The 15,945-nt window shown below is 42.0% G+C and overlaps 1 protein-coding gene across 2 annotated transcripts in view; it reads right to left on the bottom strand.

Annotated features, from left to right (window-relative positions):
• gabra3 (gamma-aminobutyric acid type A receptor subunit alpha3) overlaps positions 1-15,945 on the bottom strand; it is an 84,485-nt gene that overhangs the window by 53,705 nt on the left and 14,835 nt on the right. For both annotated transcript variants that reach the window (XM_079283572.1, XM_079283573.1), the window contains exon 2: positions 5,093-5,199. In XM_079283572.1, the coding sequence (XP_079139698.1) occupies positions 5,093-5,178 (86 nt within the window). In that variant the 5' untranslated portion in view covers positions 5,179-5,199. The remainder of the gene's footprint in view (positions 1-5,092; positions 5,200-15,945) is intronic.

The raw sequence follows: 15,945 nt of genomic DNA, 5'->3' as shown, positions 1-15,945 counted from the left end.
CTAATTCTGCTCGATATCTTAAAGGTGGAACAGTAATTGTCTTTTTCTCTCTGCATTGTAAATGCACATTCAACACACTGAAGAAACAGACACAACAATGCTGAGTATAAATAACTACACAGGAACTTGTACTAAGTTATCTGCATGTTTTATCAGTTCCAATAAAATGCTTTTACAAGTCTTTACAAGTCTTTACAAGTCCAGCCATCTGCCAAAAACACATTTGCAAACCAAGCTCCCCAAAGTCTTAGACACCATCTGACTATGTTGACAAATATATTTCCAGTTTATTCCAAACCATGCTGTGGAATACAATGTGGCAATATCACAAGGCCGACAGTACTGCTCATTTTGCGTTCATCTGTTCCCTCTGTAACTGCAATAATACTTTGGATCGTGAGCCCCAAACCAAACATTTGCAGACCCACAGCTATGATCTATTAAACAATCACAATATTAAAAGGATGCTGATGAACATAATGCAGATAAGATAATCATCAGCTTAACTAGTGGCAATTATTATTTCATTTATATGCACAGATATTGTGGTTATCTTGATTCTGTGATGCATTTAAAACGCTCAGGCTGGATAATCAAAGCCAAGACAGGAATTCTTCCCCAAAAAGCTATTTGATAGCCAAAGTAGTCTGAACACATTTCTTTGAGTTTAAAATATGCAGCGCAGCAAAGCTTCTGTGTCTTTAGATTTTATAATGTAACTTTTGGCAAACATTGGTTTTCAGTCCATGCCAGGGAGGAATCTTCTAGCATGTTTTTGACCAGAACTCAAGCCCTGTAGCCTTGATAGCAGCAGAAAATGTTGCTGCTGCAGCATGAGAATAAACTGCTCACCTGCTTTGAGTTCACAGCAACAGGGGAGAAGTGTGTGTGGTATGCAATTGATTAAGATTTCAACCAAATTAATTAGTTTCACTAACAGCAACACAAACGCAGCCTTTTCAAAGGCACCGTTCGGTGTAAGGATTTGAATCTGCATTGAACGGACTTGTCTATCCATAGCGTTACCTCAGACAGATTCCACTTCAGAGGGAGTCGGGGGTGGATGTTGCTGTTGGCAAGCAATATGGGATCAAAATAAATGATTGGGTTTCATAGACAACGCTGCATGGAAAGAGAGTCGGAGCCAAAATAAACGAGATAAATACGACATGCAAAAGATACGGCTTCAGCGCTGTTGGAACAATAAAAATAATACGATCAAACGATATCTTGAGGGTCCATTCTGAGAGGCAGCAGGCATTTAAATTGACCGAGTGCAGACACTTTTTTTTGAGAAATCCAATCCAGCTTCAGTTCGATTCATGCCTGTCGGGGTTGTCCGCTAATTGGTAACTTTGAAGATGGCCAGATGCTCACTATATCAATCGGAAATGATCTGAAACTCAAAGGTAATTAATGAACAGATCAATGACATGTCAATGAATTTGGGATGTCGGAAGGACACTGGTTTCACATGGCTCTGCTGTTGCTTATCAGTGTACGGCTAGTCTGCACATTCTCGAAGAAATCAGGCTTTTCTTAGTCACGCACTTGACTTTTCAGTTGCCGTGTGAATTGAATATTAACAGGAACTGAAAGGTAATTGCAAAACAGATCAATGACACTTCAAAAGAATTAACAACAAAGGTTTACGCTTAAAGAACAAAATCTGTTTTAATAATTCCTTTTTAAATGAATACTATACTTCACTTGATATCGCACTCGGAGGTTGAGATGCAGGGTCTCGGGCGTATATTCGCTCATTCTTTCTGATTTAATATTAGCAACACCGAGTCAACCTTTTGACTTTCTTTTTGAAGCAGTTGCCTGGTCATTCAATCAGCCAAGTGGCTCAGCCATGAATAGATTACCCTTGTCCAGACCCGTGACACATTAACCTTGACAACACTCCCGAAACAGAATGTTACCTGTTGACCAGGTCACATCTCAAAGTGATGCCCCTCTCTGCCATGCCGTGAATAATTCATGCGAGATGGGATGAGAAAGCAAGTCGAGGCTGGACAGCTTCCCTCCAATCCATAGGCAAAGTGTACATATAGCACTCTCATCCTTATAGCTATTGATTATGTGCCACGTTGGCCAGCAGCTTGGCAATAGATTGCAGACAAAATAGATAACAAGACACCCCGAGTGTCCAAACTTGTTAAGTGTTGACTGTGGAAGGGGAAGGCCCGGGGTTGGAAGCGAGGCGAGCTGGAGGATTGAAAAGACCTTCGCGGATGGAAATGAACACGGCGCTCTCATTCACATGTACTACATGGATTCCTGGGAATAATAAATGAATCAGCCCACGTCTCTTAGTGTGCGGGAAATGAGGAAATTTGGTGATGTGCAGAATGACGGACCCTTATATGTAGGATTTGTCTGTTACACCTTAATCCATGAGGTAAGTCTCCTGCCTCAACTGCAGTAAAGCCGATTCGGAGCCCGCCGATAGCATCAGGGAGGTGGCCGTTCTCAGCGGGAAGCGGCTCTGCTGATCCGCAGATATTCTGAGAGCATGTGCACGCTGACATTCTGAGGATTATTTCCAAACCTCCGGCAACTTGAACTTTGATGGACAATTAATATACGCTTACACTTTCAGATGCAAATTTCCCCACGTTTATTGCATGTTTGGATTTCTCTGGAGGCAGCATAATGTCTTCCCTCAAATGAACCCGGGCGGAGCCTCATTTAGTACGTAGTACGGGTTAAACTGAATAAAATGTGTTAAATAAAGACTGCCGTGCAAGGGCTTTGCATATGTGGACAACATTGTGTCTCAAGTCATTTCAGAGAGATTAACATTTGTGAAAATCCTTGTCACATGCTGCGTTAGGTTCATGCATAATGAATTGCATTTGCTTCCTGGGCCCTGTTGGAAAGGGTGTGATGACAATTTCCCGTGCCTGAATATGTCAAGACTTACATTTCCATTATTAACCTGCTGCTCTCATCACATCTAATGGTTTTCCCATATTATTTATTTACATCCTGACTACTAATGCCAATGATTCTCTCCTCAATCTTCTTTTCTGGCCTCCTACTGCATGATCAAACCAAAGCCCAGGCCAGGCTTCCAGTACTTTAGCAGCAGTTCTTAACTATGGCAATATTAATAATCTATTAGCCAGTATTTGTTGTAGTTGCCAATGTGAAAGTCAAACAGTAGTTTGTCCCTCATGACGAGAAACAAAATACTTGAAAGGACAGACTTTTCTATTTTATTTGAGCCATATCTGTATAGTATTTACCCTGCACTTAGCTAAACTGCTTGACATGTTTTTTTGCCTTAATTTGTTTACATTTTGCCAAATTGGCACCATTAAAGTACACAGAGAGACACCTAGAGACACATATCACTTAGAATACTTGATACTGAAGAAAACTTTAAAAAACGTGACGATTCTCAGGCACGTGCTGGAGTTTTTAACGCATGGAAAATAATTATATCCTCAGAAAGTGTACGTCACACTGAATTTAAAGATTTGCATAATCATGTCTGCATGTTTAGATTTCAGTTATGACTCTGAAACGGGAGGACTAATGTTGACACAAATTGCGTCTCAGCGTCTCTCATCCCCTCAACCGGCCCGTGCCCCCCTGCAGAGGTGCGTCTCACAGTTTGAAAACCTCTGATCTAGATCGATGTGGAGATACCAACAAACGTGAGCATTGATATGCTACTACAGCCTCCACTCCTCTGGGAAAGCTTCCCACTATTTCTTTTTCAGAGAGAATCCCTGCAGCCCCAAAAGCAACAGTGAGGTCGTCCAGTGGTGTCGGGTGATGAGGCCTGGCTCTGAATCAGTGTTCATCCCAAATGTGTTGGATGATGCCGGGCGCTCGATGTGGGCCTGTCCAGTTTTCTCACACCAAACTGTAAAAAAACGATTTCTTTGTGCATGTGGACATTGTCATGTTGAAACAAAAAAAAGAAACTGAAAATCCCTTTTTAACTACATGGCGTAAATATCACTGTATGCTGTAAAGTATTAATATTTCTGAGGGGTTTATAGCCTGAGCCATGAAAAGTAGCTTACAAAAACAACAAAGCACATATTCTTGGAAAAGATCTCTTGCGAGTTTTGGCCAGCACCTTTTTCCTGGCGACCTATTTCTATTTAAGTATATGTAATTACAGACCCGGTGTGCTCCTAATAACCACGGAGAGCCAAGTGGCACACTGACAAAAGCGAACTTGGCTAATCCCTTCACACACACTGTTCTGATTTCTCTCCCCCAGCCGGCTTTCTTCCAGGTTCGACGAGCCTTTCCGAGCGTGCAAAATCTCAAAGTGATTTACACTCCCCGCCATAATGCTAACATGGCAACCTGGGCAATCTCTTCGTTTTTGAAATTACAAGGAGTGTGGTTAGAATGACATGCTGGAGCTTTTTCTTTTTTTGCTGACTCTCGCCGCACACAAACTGAAAACTGTGCACAGGATGCAGGAGTGAAAATGCTGTGAATGGACAATCATGGCTGCGGTGTGCTGCACAATGCAAATGAATTCACCAGTCAGTGAAATCCAGACCGATGCAGACAGTAGGAGAGCGCGAGATACATTTCCAGTAGCTGGGAGGATGAGCTCACTTCATGTTTGCTCTTTTAAGGCCTAATTTAGGACAAAATGTTAAAGTCACAGTGTTGCCCTGAAAGTCCTTGAGTGGTCTACTGAGAGGGCAGGAGAAGAGAAGGAAGACTATTCTTACCTTAATCATTCAATTTCATAGGTTTTCTCAGGCAGTCCTGCAGATTCTTTTTAGTCAACACCATTATAGAGGTCTGGTTATTTCATTTACCAAACTGACAGTCACAGCTGAGACCATCTCACTGTGTAATAACAAAAAACCTTTCTTGCCGTTTCTCTGCTTACAATATAGATTAACTTTTGCTTCTAATGGTGTTGGTTAGATAAGAATGCCTGCTGCAGCAGCGAGCCTGATTACGAAAGGTATTATTCAAGACGCATCGCCGGAACATCAACCGCAGGGACGGAGTCGGGGGACATGAAAATGGGTGGGAGGGTAAGGTAAACGGCAAACAGAGGGGAGACGGAGAGGTGAAATACGCCATGTTGTTGTACCTGGCTTCAGGAAGGAGGTTGAGGAGCAGGAGGAAGATCCACATGCCCAAGTCCAGTGGTTTAGGCTTCCAAAGTGCAGCAGCCATATCCGTTTAAAGAGAGGACTCCTGTAGAAAAGACAGAGGAGGCAGAGAGAGACGATGTCATACAGTATTCACTGACAAACATTGACTTGTCACGAGAAATGACGTAAAAATGTGTATAACTTAACAGGTAAATGAAGACGTGATGAACATCAAATGATTGAGAAATTCATACTTTATTTCTAATCATTATTTAAGCTTCAATTATGGAGCGCCACCCTACTTAACCTGCCTGCTCTTATCTGTGTTTTGTTTTTACCAGCTCTGACAGTGTCTCACTGCATTGTTTTCAGCTGATGTGTGCGTGTGTGTGTGTGTGTGCGTGTGTGTGTGTGTGTATTTGTGTCTGTGTGTCATCATGGCAAAGTATGGTCCTGGAGATACCGACTGTAGCGGGAACGACTGTTTGCAAGGTGTTTATACTTCTGTCCGTGGACATATTTCATGGCCGTGATAGGGTCATAACAATCGACTGTATATAAGAGGTGGATGTAGTCGGCGTCAAGATAGCCATTGGTTTCTGGACCGCCATTTTGAAACCTTGAGTTTTGCATTTTTCATTGGATTTTTAGCCGTCGCCATCTTGTTTTTCTGCAACCAGCAAAAGGACGTAACCCTATTTGGACTGTGAAGGCATGACGTAGCGATGCCGTATACGGCTCTGGTAGAGGTAGTTAACTGTCAATCACGAGGTAGCCACACCCTAAAACATACTCTGCTTTATGTTCCATTTGACTCTAAATGGACCATCACTTACCAAATAAACATCCTGCTGTATTGAGGAAGACTTGAAAATGGCGATTGAGACCATAAACTCATGTTTACAATGTTTACTGAGAAGTAGGGTCATTTTCTGATGGACTTCCATACACCTAGCCTACAAATCAGTGAAAGGATAGGTTTAAAATGTCACTGCTAAGATATGTACTGCACACACGTATTCTTCAGTCCATAAATGTCAGTGAGCAGTGGACATTTTTCTTCACTTGTGTGGTGATATTTGCTCTTTGCTGTCTGGAGGTAACCGTCTCCTCTCAGCCTCTGCTGATTACTTGAGATAAACAGCTATCTCATATTAGGGAAGACATCCGCTCTAATTCATATTTAGTTTTATTATTTGGCTCTTCGGTGGGATTTCCATTTTTAATGTAACTTAAAGATATTAAATGTTTCACTTTGTGGAGGTCATCTTTTATTCTTCATGTTTTCATTCTTTATGCTTTTCTTCCTTTTAGTTTTTTGGTAAAATGAGTTATTCAATTATTTTGAGGTATTTGTCCAGGTCTAGGGAAGGGTTTTAAAACATTAACAATAAGCCGTTCTTTAAAAGTAAAGCATAAGGTACAGGCCCCCCTCCCCACACTAATCATTTTGGCACAGTCCCTAACGTATCCTTACCTATAGCTTCAACCCTTACCATCACAGATGTGCGCCAAAATAATCAAATCCAACTCAAACCGAACACATCAAATATTCAATAACCCACCTAAATATTCCCAAACCTAATTACACTGCATATCATACTTCCTGTTGAACTCATTCATACATTCATTGTGAGTGCGTGCGCTGACACCCGCATGACCCTCAGCCATCGAGAGAGAAGACGTAGTTTACAAGCTCCCAAGATGCTGAGCAGCACACTCGACTCAATTTGACCAAAAAACACTTCCAGGATAATACGTCACATTAAAACACAATATACCGCAGCACCCAGTCTCCTTCTTCCTTATGTCGCCACTCTATGGCCGTTGCATAGCGACTGGATTCTAACACTGTAATCATTGGTAATTATGACACGGCGGTTTCAGTATGGACGTTTAGGGAAAGATGAAATGACCTCTCATGACAAGTACATGAGTGCAGCGTGAAATCACCAGCGAGATGAGGGGAGGAAAAGGAAGCTAAATGTCTGCAGCGGCCGCTGGAGCGTGCACACACACACACACACACACACACCTACACACACACACACACACACACGCACACACACACACGTGTAAAGCAGCTGCGTCTTACTTGAAAGGCTTTCATTGTGCTGTTGTGAGAATCAGCCCCCCTTTCATTGACGCCGTACGGAGAGGGGAGATCAAACGGCTTCCTCTGGGGTAGCGGTGTTCTGGGTGCCACTGTGAGGCACTGATCATTACAGGAGGAGTAAACAAATGAGGACACGCTTCAGGTTAGCGTTCAAACTAAAACAAAAATGCTCTAACCTGTGACCGACCCTCTACACTACATTTGTGATGCCTCCGAGTGAAACCACGTTTTTTTTGTGTTGATATCGATTGTGGCTGAGCATCAAGTGAAAGATCCACATCTTTGGCATCAAAGGAACCGCACTGAACTGGTTTGGATCCTATTTATCGGATCGATCTCAGTTTGTTTATGTAAATGATGAAGCCTCGATGAAGACCAACGTCAGTTATGGAGTTCCACAAGGTTCTGTGCTTGGACCAATCTTGTTCACCTTATATATGCTTCCTTTAGGCAATATTATCAGAAAACACTCTATAACCTTTCATTGTTATGCAGATGATACTCAATTATATATATCGATCAAACCAGATGAAACCAACCAGCTTGCTAAACTGCAAGCGTGTCTTAAGGACATAAAAACCTGGATGACCTGCAACTTCCTGATGTTAAACTCAGACAAAACTGAAGTTATTCTACTAGGCCCAGAACACCTCCGAAATCAGTTATCGAATGATATAGTTTCTCTAGATGGCATTGCGCTGGCATCCAGCAGCACCGTCAAGAATCTTGGAGTTACCTTTGATCAGGATTTGTCTTTCAACTCTCAGATAAAACTTATTTCTAGGACTGCCTTTTTTCACCTACGTAATATTTCAAAAATCAGGCACATCCTATCTCAAAGCGATGCAGAGAAATTAGTTCATGCATTTGTTACCTCTAGACTAGATTACTGCAATTCCTTATTTCCAGGCTGCTCTAATAAATCTCTTAAATCTCTCCAGCTGATCCAGAATGCTGCAGCTCGTGTACTAACAAGAACTAAGAGGAGAGATCATATTACTCCTGTATTAGCTTCTCTGCACTGGCTCCCTGTAAAATCTAGAATAGAATTTAAAATCCTTTTACTTACCTACAAAGCCCGAACTGGTCAGGCTCCATCATATCTTAAAGAGCTTATAGTACCATACTGCCCTACTAGAGAGCTGCGATCCAGTGATTCAGGGTTACTTGTGGTTCCTAGAGTCTTAAAAAGTAGGACTGGAGCCAGAGCCTTCAGTTATCAAGCTCCTCTTCTGTGGAACCAGCTTCCCGTTTCAGTCCGGGGGGCAGACACACTCACCACATTTAAGAGTAGGCTTAAGACTTTCCTCTTTGATCGTGCTTATAGTTAGGGCTGGCTCTGGCTTGCCTTGGACCGGCCCATGGACAAACTGGTATAGGCACAAACTACAGGGGGACTTCCTACACTGAGCACCTCTCTCCTCCTCTTCTTCACCTCCGTCTGTATGCATTGATGTCCCATTAATGCTCATTAATAACTTTACTTCTTCCCCGGAGTATTTGTGCTTTCTCGCCTCACAGGATGACCGCAGTTTTATCTGGACACTGGTTCTTCAACCAGCCATGGCCCGGCTGACACCTACTACGATCTTCATTGTTAACATTATTAATCCTATTACCGATACCATTAATGCACAGTACTGATTTTGTCTCTTCCCCGGAGTCCTTGTGCTTCCTCTCCTCACAGGTTTCTATGGAGCATGGTTTCATCTGGACCCTGGTCCTTCCTCCTACCATGGCCCTGCTGACTCCAACTGCTAATATCACTTTTATTATTACTCGCATTACTATTTCATACTACCGATACCATTAATGCACATTATTGACCTGCTTCTTCACCAGAGTCTCTGTGCTTTCTCGCCTCACAGGTTCCTGTGTATCCGGGTTTACCTGGACCAGGTGTTGCCTCCTGTCGTGGTTGTGTCATACGTTGAATGTGCTGTAATTACATTGAATGTGTTGTAATTCACTATCCTGTTCTACACATGACATCATTGCACTTCTGTCCATCCTGGGAGAGGGATCCCTCCTCTATTGCTCTCCCACAGGTTTCTTCCTCTTTCCTCCCCGTTAAAGGGGTTTTTTGGGGAGTTTTTCCTGTTCTGATGTGAGGGTTCCGGGACAAGAGGATGTCAAATGTGTACATATTGTAAAGCCCTCTGAGGCAAATTTGTAATTTGTGATTTTGGGCTATACAAAAATGAATTGAATTGAATTGAATTAATAAGTCCTCGCTCAGGCAGTGATGCTTGTGAGCCAAAATACTTCGACTTACCAGCCAATTATCTTCAAACATGTATTTGGGTATGTGTGATTAGAGCTGCTGATTTCTCTGCAGTTTGTAACCCCACAGTATTTTGAGAGGAGCCAGTTGTAAGAACTTTGTTTCTGTAAAATGAAGTGATACTTTCATGTCACTGCATTTGATATTTAGCATCTTCACAAGCCGTACCTTCTTATTGTAGGTTTAAATTGTGCATGAAACATCTTGACGGTTTCAATCCATGCCCTGACTGGGGATTTGACAGTAACCGATATACATTGACGTACTGCTTCATGAATCCAAGGGCCATGAGGCGTTATTGATGTAAAGATATTTACAGTCATTCTTTATGAACCGGCATGTGAGTGTCCTCGTTGCCATAAATATAGCAGCCATCCATCTATTTTCCCCCTTTTGGCTGAGAAATACTAAAGTGGGTTACTTCTGTAACATGGGACAGAGATCACGATGGTCCCAGTGAGAAAAATTAGCAAACATTGTCAAGTAAGCCATGTAATCTTAGCTATAACCTGAATATGAGAGTATCCAGGTGTTTAAAATGTTTCTTTTACATGCTTTCACCATAAACTGAGTTACTTGAGTGGCCGCTTTTAAAAACCAAATTGTAAATGTTGCCAATTAAACAGAGTACAGTTTATGCAGATTACCTTATATTTCATAATTTCAGCCCTCATCTCCCTTTCAACAGATGACGAGCTGAAGGGCAGGCCAAGTCCCAGACTGTGTCGCATTAAATCACTCTTGTGTTGCTCGACAAACGCTGGTAAACAACAGACAGCTAGATGTTTTCCCCCCGTGTGAATATCATAGTAGGCATCGGTGTTATCAACCTCCTTTCTTCCCCTCTTTCATTTCTCTCTCTGTACATTTTGGTTCGCGTTTAAACCAATTCTGGATCCATTAAAATTTTATGTTCCTCATGAAAACTCAGAGGTCAGACTTGTCATTTCCTCGTCTTAATGTCCGTCTGAAAATTGCATTGCTAATTTCCTGACGTGTATCGCAACCTATTCAAGCCACTTCCACTCACGCGAAGGGTTGTCTTTGCTCATCTCGTCTTCACGTGTCCTGGACGAATAGATCTTTTGAACGTACTCGTTCTCTCCTCCCAATGTTCAGTCACAACACAGTGTTTCAACACCGATTGTCTTTATGGTTTGTAATTGAATGGTCGGGTGGGTTCTCATTAAAGAGACGCAGCACAGAGACTGGCGGAGTCTAATAATGTGCTCAGTAAACAAGAAAAGTAAAAGTTTCAAAAGGACGAAAGAAATAAAAGCCAAGAGTTAAATTATTCTCATTAGTCACTCCATAAACTCTATCACCCCATCTCCTATAGGATCTCTGTTCTGTTCTGTTTGTTCAGTACATGTGTCCTTAACACGAGCAGCAATTAGAGCAGCAGTAGCATCATCCAGAAAGCTTACTACAGCACTCTTACAAGTGTCATCAAATTCTTTCCACAAAAAAAAAAAGAAAGACAAACGGGCATTAAAAGACGGGCTGCCAGCCTGTCGTTCACAATTCTGCACCCGATTTACAAATACCTGTCATGCAAATGAGGGGCTCAGTGCGTCAGCGGTTCCCTGAGCTCGGATTGTGCTTGAAACATGAAGGAAAAGGGGAAAAGACACGGTGCTTTTGTTGGCAAATTAAAAATAGCTTGCCTAAGGTGACAGTAAAGAAACTCTCCATTTCCACACTCTTCCAACATTTGCTTTCAATTCTGTCAGTTTTTTTTTTTCTTCTTTTTTTACTGCAGTGAGTAATGTAATCACGTTTGACAGAATTAAAAAGGCTCTGAATGTTTTTGATGCAAATTAGATGAATAATCTGACTGGATGACTATGGCGTGAGGTTTGTTAAACAATACAGACAATAAGTGGTAAAATAATAAGTGGCAGGGCCTCGTTTGCTTTTTGAAAGATGTCAGTTGGGGACAATTTAGTTGAGTTATTTTCATGGTTTGGCAGTCAGTTGAGATCTAAAGGGAACTGAAATGTCATATTGTAGAGTTAATGGTGTGCTTTCTATGCAGGTAAATCCCCAGTGGTGCAGCTACTGCACATGGAGTCAAAGAGCAGCTGAAGACCTCATCAGCCAATAAGCACTGACTGCAGTAATTGTTGAATTTAGGACACAGCTCTACAGTCACGTAATCCAAGTGGCTGTTGACTAAAAATAGCCCTAAATCCTGTCACATTTGGTTTGATGTGATAGTCTAGCGCCGAGAATCGAGCAGTGATCTTTGTGGTCTGAAATTCAACAACATATTTTAAAAAATAGATTTTTTAACTGCACCCACTGTGGTGGAAAACACTTCTATTCACAGTTGAAGAAGACAGTCTGTCAGTCATTTCTGCGCTTACTTACTACAACTTTTTCAGTCAATCCCGATAATTACCTGCTTCTCATGGCAGATACTGACAGATAATATCGCACGTTTGCATTCACCTGCTGTTAACCCAAGGTAGGCAGTTTTCAGGAAAAGGCTAAATGCACGTACGTAACCTGTAGGAGTCGTTCATTTTAAACATTGTCCACAGTAACCTGTACAACACCGTCCCGATTGTGATTGTGATCCCAATGCTGTTATATAGAGGCACATCTATGAAAGGCAATAACTAACAAGTGGCTAAATGAGACAACAAAACGTCATCAAGTCGTCGAGTACACTCGCGCTCATGTTACCGTAGCGTAGCTCGTTTATAATCCCTTTACTTCTGCCGATTACATTCGCGCTTCAAAAATCAAAGTGGAGTTCATTTGTGAAGATTATCTTGCTGAACAAAACGTGTCTGTGTCATAAACTTTCTTTGCCACGAGAGCAAATTTTCTGCAATAATCCCCAAAAAACAATGGAAACATCCTGTTGGCTTTTTACCACTTAACAGTGTTAGATAACATATCATCCTCAACTCGGTTCAAATGGCCACATTTAAAACATGGAGGGTGGTGTCAATGGTAAGAGAGGGACACACAGGTGGACCTAATGAGCGGGGACAATTTTTATCTCTCTTTATTGGGATTGTGGGCATGAGCGTTATTATGATCATTAGGCCTCATCGTTGCCAAATGATCAATGTCAATGCTGCAGAGCAAAACTGTCTCGACCAGGGCGCGTCACTATTATGTTACACCAGTGATCATTTGTCAAGATTTAGGTTTGTTCCTCCCAGACTTGTAATGAGAGTACAGTGGATGCATTATGAGCACAGCACCGTATGGCAATTCGCCTCTCTGATTGTTTTTAGGGCAGGACAAAGATAAATTTCATGCTGTCATTTTCATCTTGCTGAGCCAAGGTTTAGCTGACTAATGTTCAGTGTAAGTATACTGTTCACAGGCGCTGAAATGCACTATAAAACTGTAGCATAAAACAGCCCAAGTGGTCCAGTTTAATCAAAGCCAAACATATTTTATCCTCTTCTGAATTTAAGGAGAAGTGACTTGATATACGTTTTTATTTGCGCTATACTTGGCAGGAATCTAAAGAAAAAAGCCTCGCTGTCTTTGCCAAGCCTTCTTGGAAAAAGCTTATTCTCCCTTTGACTGCATGGGTGGAATACTCTACGACATCCTAAAACACACTGTTGTCCTTCATTAGCATGAATGAATGAATAGAAATATATACCAGATGGAACTTTTTTTTTCAACAGAAATAAATTTGGACTTGCCATGCCGTGTGCGTACAATTTACCCGAAAGTAGAGAGGGAATAACAGAAATCTCGTTTCCATAATTAGGCCAGAGTGCTGAAAAGCAAAACACTGTCAGAGCCCTTAAACATTTGTAATTTGACATTCAGAAGGAGCTCAGACCTTTTTCCAAAAGTAAAATAAAACCTGCTAGCACAAGAATGTGGCGGTGATAATACAGTGCATGTGACAGTGAATCTGACTTGATACGTTTTTCAGGGGCTGTGAAAGAGACATGAAACTTCCTGTAAGCACTTTCGTGTACAGTAGTGTTTAAACCCACTGACATGCCGCCTCTGCTTCCATAAAATCATGATGGCTTGCTGCTCTGGGAAATGGCCTCATATAACACTGCTCCCTGGCCCGCATGATGTGTTTCAACCCAATTTTCCTTCCCTTTTCACATGTAAAAGTGAGGTTGGAGTGTTAGCTGGATCTAACACTACCATCTGTGTCCCAATGAAGCTGATGTGGCTAACACCTTGGTTCAATATTACTATAAGCCATCTACAGGTCCCACCTGTCACGTCGCTAATGGTTAAGAACTATAATGCTTACAGTTGAGCATGTTTGCACACGCGGAGCCCAGCTGGGTAATTCGCTGTACATACTGCTGAATCTACAATATTTGATATCCATTCATCAAATCTGTTAAGTATACAATCTATAAATGAGTGTTCCCAGACACTGGTACCAACTGAGCTCAATGAACAGCATTAACTCAATAACCCTGATGATTAAAAAGACAAACACATTTCATAGGGAACCTGCCCTTACTCTGGATATTTATTTACCCATTAATAATTGACGGGTCACAATCAGTTATTCTTAAATGGACTCCAGTTGGAAAAGCAATACTTCTGATATGTTACTGAAATCACACATGATTATAAAGGAACTGTAATGGGGCGTCTGTCCCTGCAGTAACATGCATTACACTGTTGGGAGGAAGAGATCTGATCAGATAAACACAATGATCATGTAAATCAGTGTGACTTTAACAATTAGAGACACGGAACACCAAACTAATGGTGATCTGCTTTGTAGTCATTGCAGCCATGAAGTAAAAAGAAACAAAAACGACTGGAAAGCAGCTGTTAAACCGTGGACAGGGCGCCTGCCTTGTGGGTGAAATCTGTCACGGTTCATCAAGATTCCTAGTGAAGAGCAATACCTTCCCGAGCACTCACCATGTGCACATGTATTACCTCCAGCCTTGTTACGCTGTCTGCAGCTCAATGCCGGCGCAATTCAGATGGCAGGCCTTCACTGTTGGTACTTTTACATTCTGTTAATCGTCTTAATGACAACGTTGTTACTGGTTTGTGTTTTAAATTTCAGAAAGTAGCATTTCACGTGTAGTAATGGAGAATAAGTAGGACGTGTGAGCACTCTTTTGGGCTGTAGTTGAAGGTGCAAATGCCATATGTGGGATTGGGGGAAAGAAAAATCACGATTAGAGGGAACACTGTGTCTGGCTCGAGTAATTCTCAGCTAATGCTGTTTTAACATCATCATTAAATAAACCGAAAAAAGGGAACAATAACATCATTAGCAGTGGTTCTACTGCTAAGATACATGTTAAAATTAGCTTAGAAGCTAGCGAGTCGGACATGTACTGTTAAAAGCATCTTGCCGTTCAACCTTTTTTGTTAACAGTCCTAGTGAGAGGTAGGTCAAAGGTACTTCATCCATATTGTAGCGACCCTGTCAGTAACAGCTGGTAGCAGAGGGGTTGCTGGTAGCAACTGTTCTGTGTCGGGAGCTCGTAAATGTTGTGTTAGACCGGAACCGGAACCGGAAGTTGCGGTTGTTGTGGTGGAGAAAAGCTACGGAAAAAAAACGTATATAAAGCGCACCGGACTATAAGCCGACGCCTCAAAGCGTGGGGTAAAAAGTAGCGGCTTATAGTCCGAAAAGTACGGTACTTGCAATTGGCATGTACTGTGTGTACCATGTGTCCATATTGCGTAGTGTTATTGGTACTCCCCTCTGCAAGCTGGGAACATCATTATAAGTGGATGTTATGTAATGAGGAGGCTTCATCAGTGATAGAAGGTATCGATGTATTGCAGTAGGCCCAAAAGGAGGATGTCATTGAGTCACGTTTACACGATATTCAATAAAAACAAAATCACAAAAAAGCCACTGCTCGTTGGGATATTTGCATGAATAAATAAGCGACTGTTTCAGAAACCATTTCACATATGATGCATCCTTTTTTATTTCCTCTTCCTCATTCCTTACAACTTTTCAAACTAATGTATGACACATCTGTTTCTGAACGCTAAGGAAACTGAAAAAGCAGAACGATGGATGTTAGAACAGGGCTGTTGACGTGAGAGTGCACTTCATATGACAGTGACTCAACAAATGGCAACGAAGGCTGAACACGGTGAGACTTTTTCTCCTGCCGCCTGCATTGACACGCATGTTTAGCCTGTCGGATCACAGTGGCGTTGACACATCTCCGTTGTGTGCAGGGAATGATATTGCAGGTCATCGCTGTAACCTACCGCTGTGAGGCTGCTGTGGGAATCCAGATGAGTGTGGGATGGTAGCGTACAATACAGCATGCAATACCGTGTCAGTGGAGGGAGAACAAAGGGAATTGGATGTGGACTATATGGTGCTCTGGATGCACAGAAAAAGGGGGGAGACCAGGTGTAGGAGATAATGCGGTACTTGAACCAGCAGATGTAATTGAGCTTGTTCCACTGGTAAACAGCATGTTCCACTTGTTTGCATGGCA

Source organism: Melanostigma gelatinosum, assembly GCF_949748355.1.
Source record: "Melanostigma gelatinosum genome assembly, chromosome: 14".
Lineage (NCBI taxonomy): Eukaryota > Metazoa > Chordata > Actinopteri > Perciformes > Zoarcidae > Melanostigma > Melanostigma gelatinosum.
Note: the sequence above shows the minus strand (reverse complement) of the source record. Positions and strands in the feature narration are given on the sequence as shown.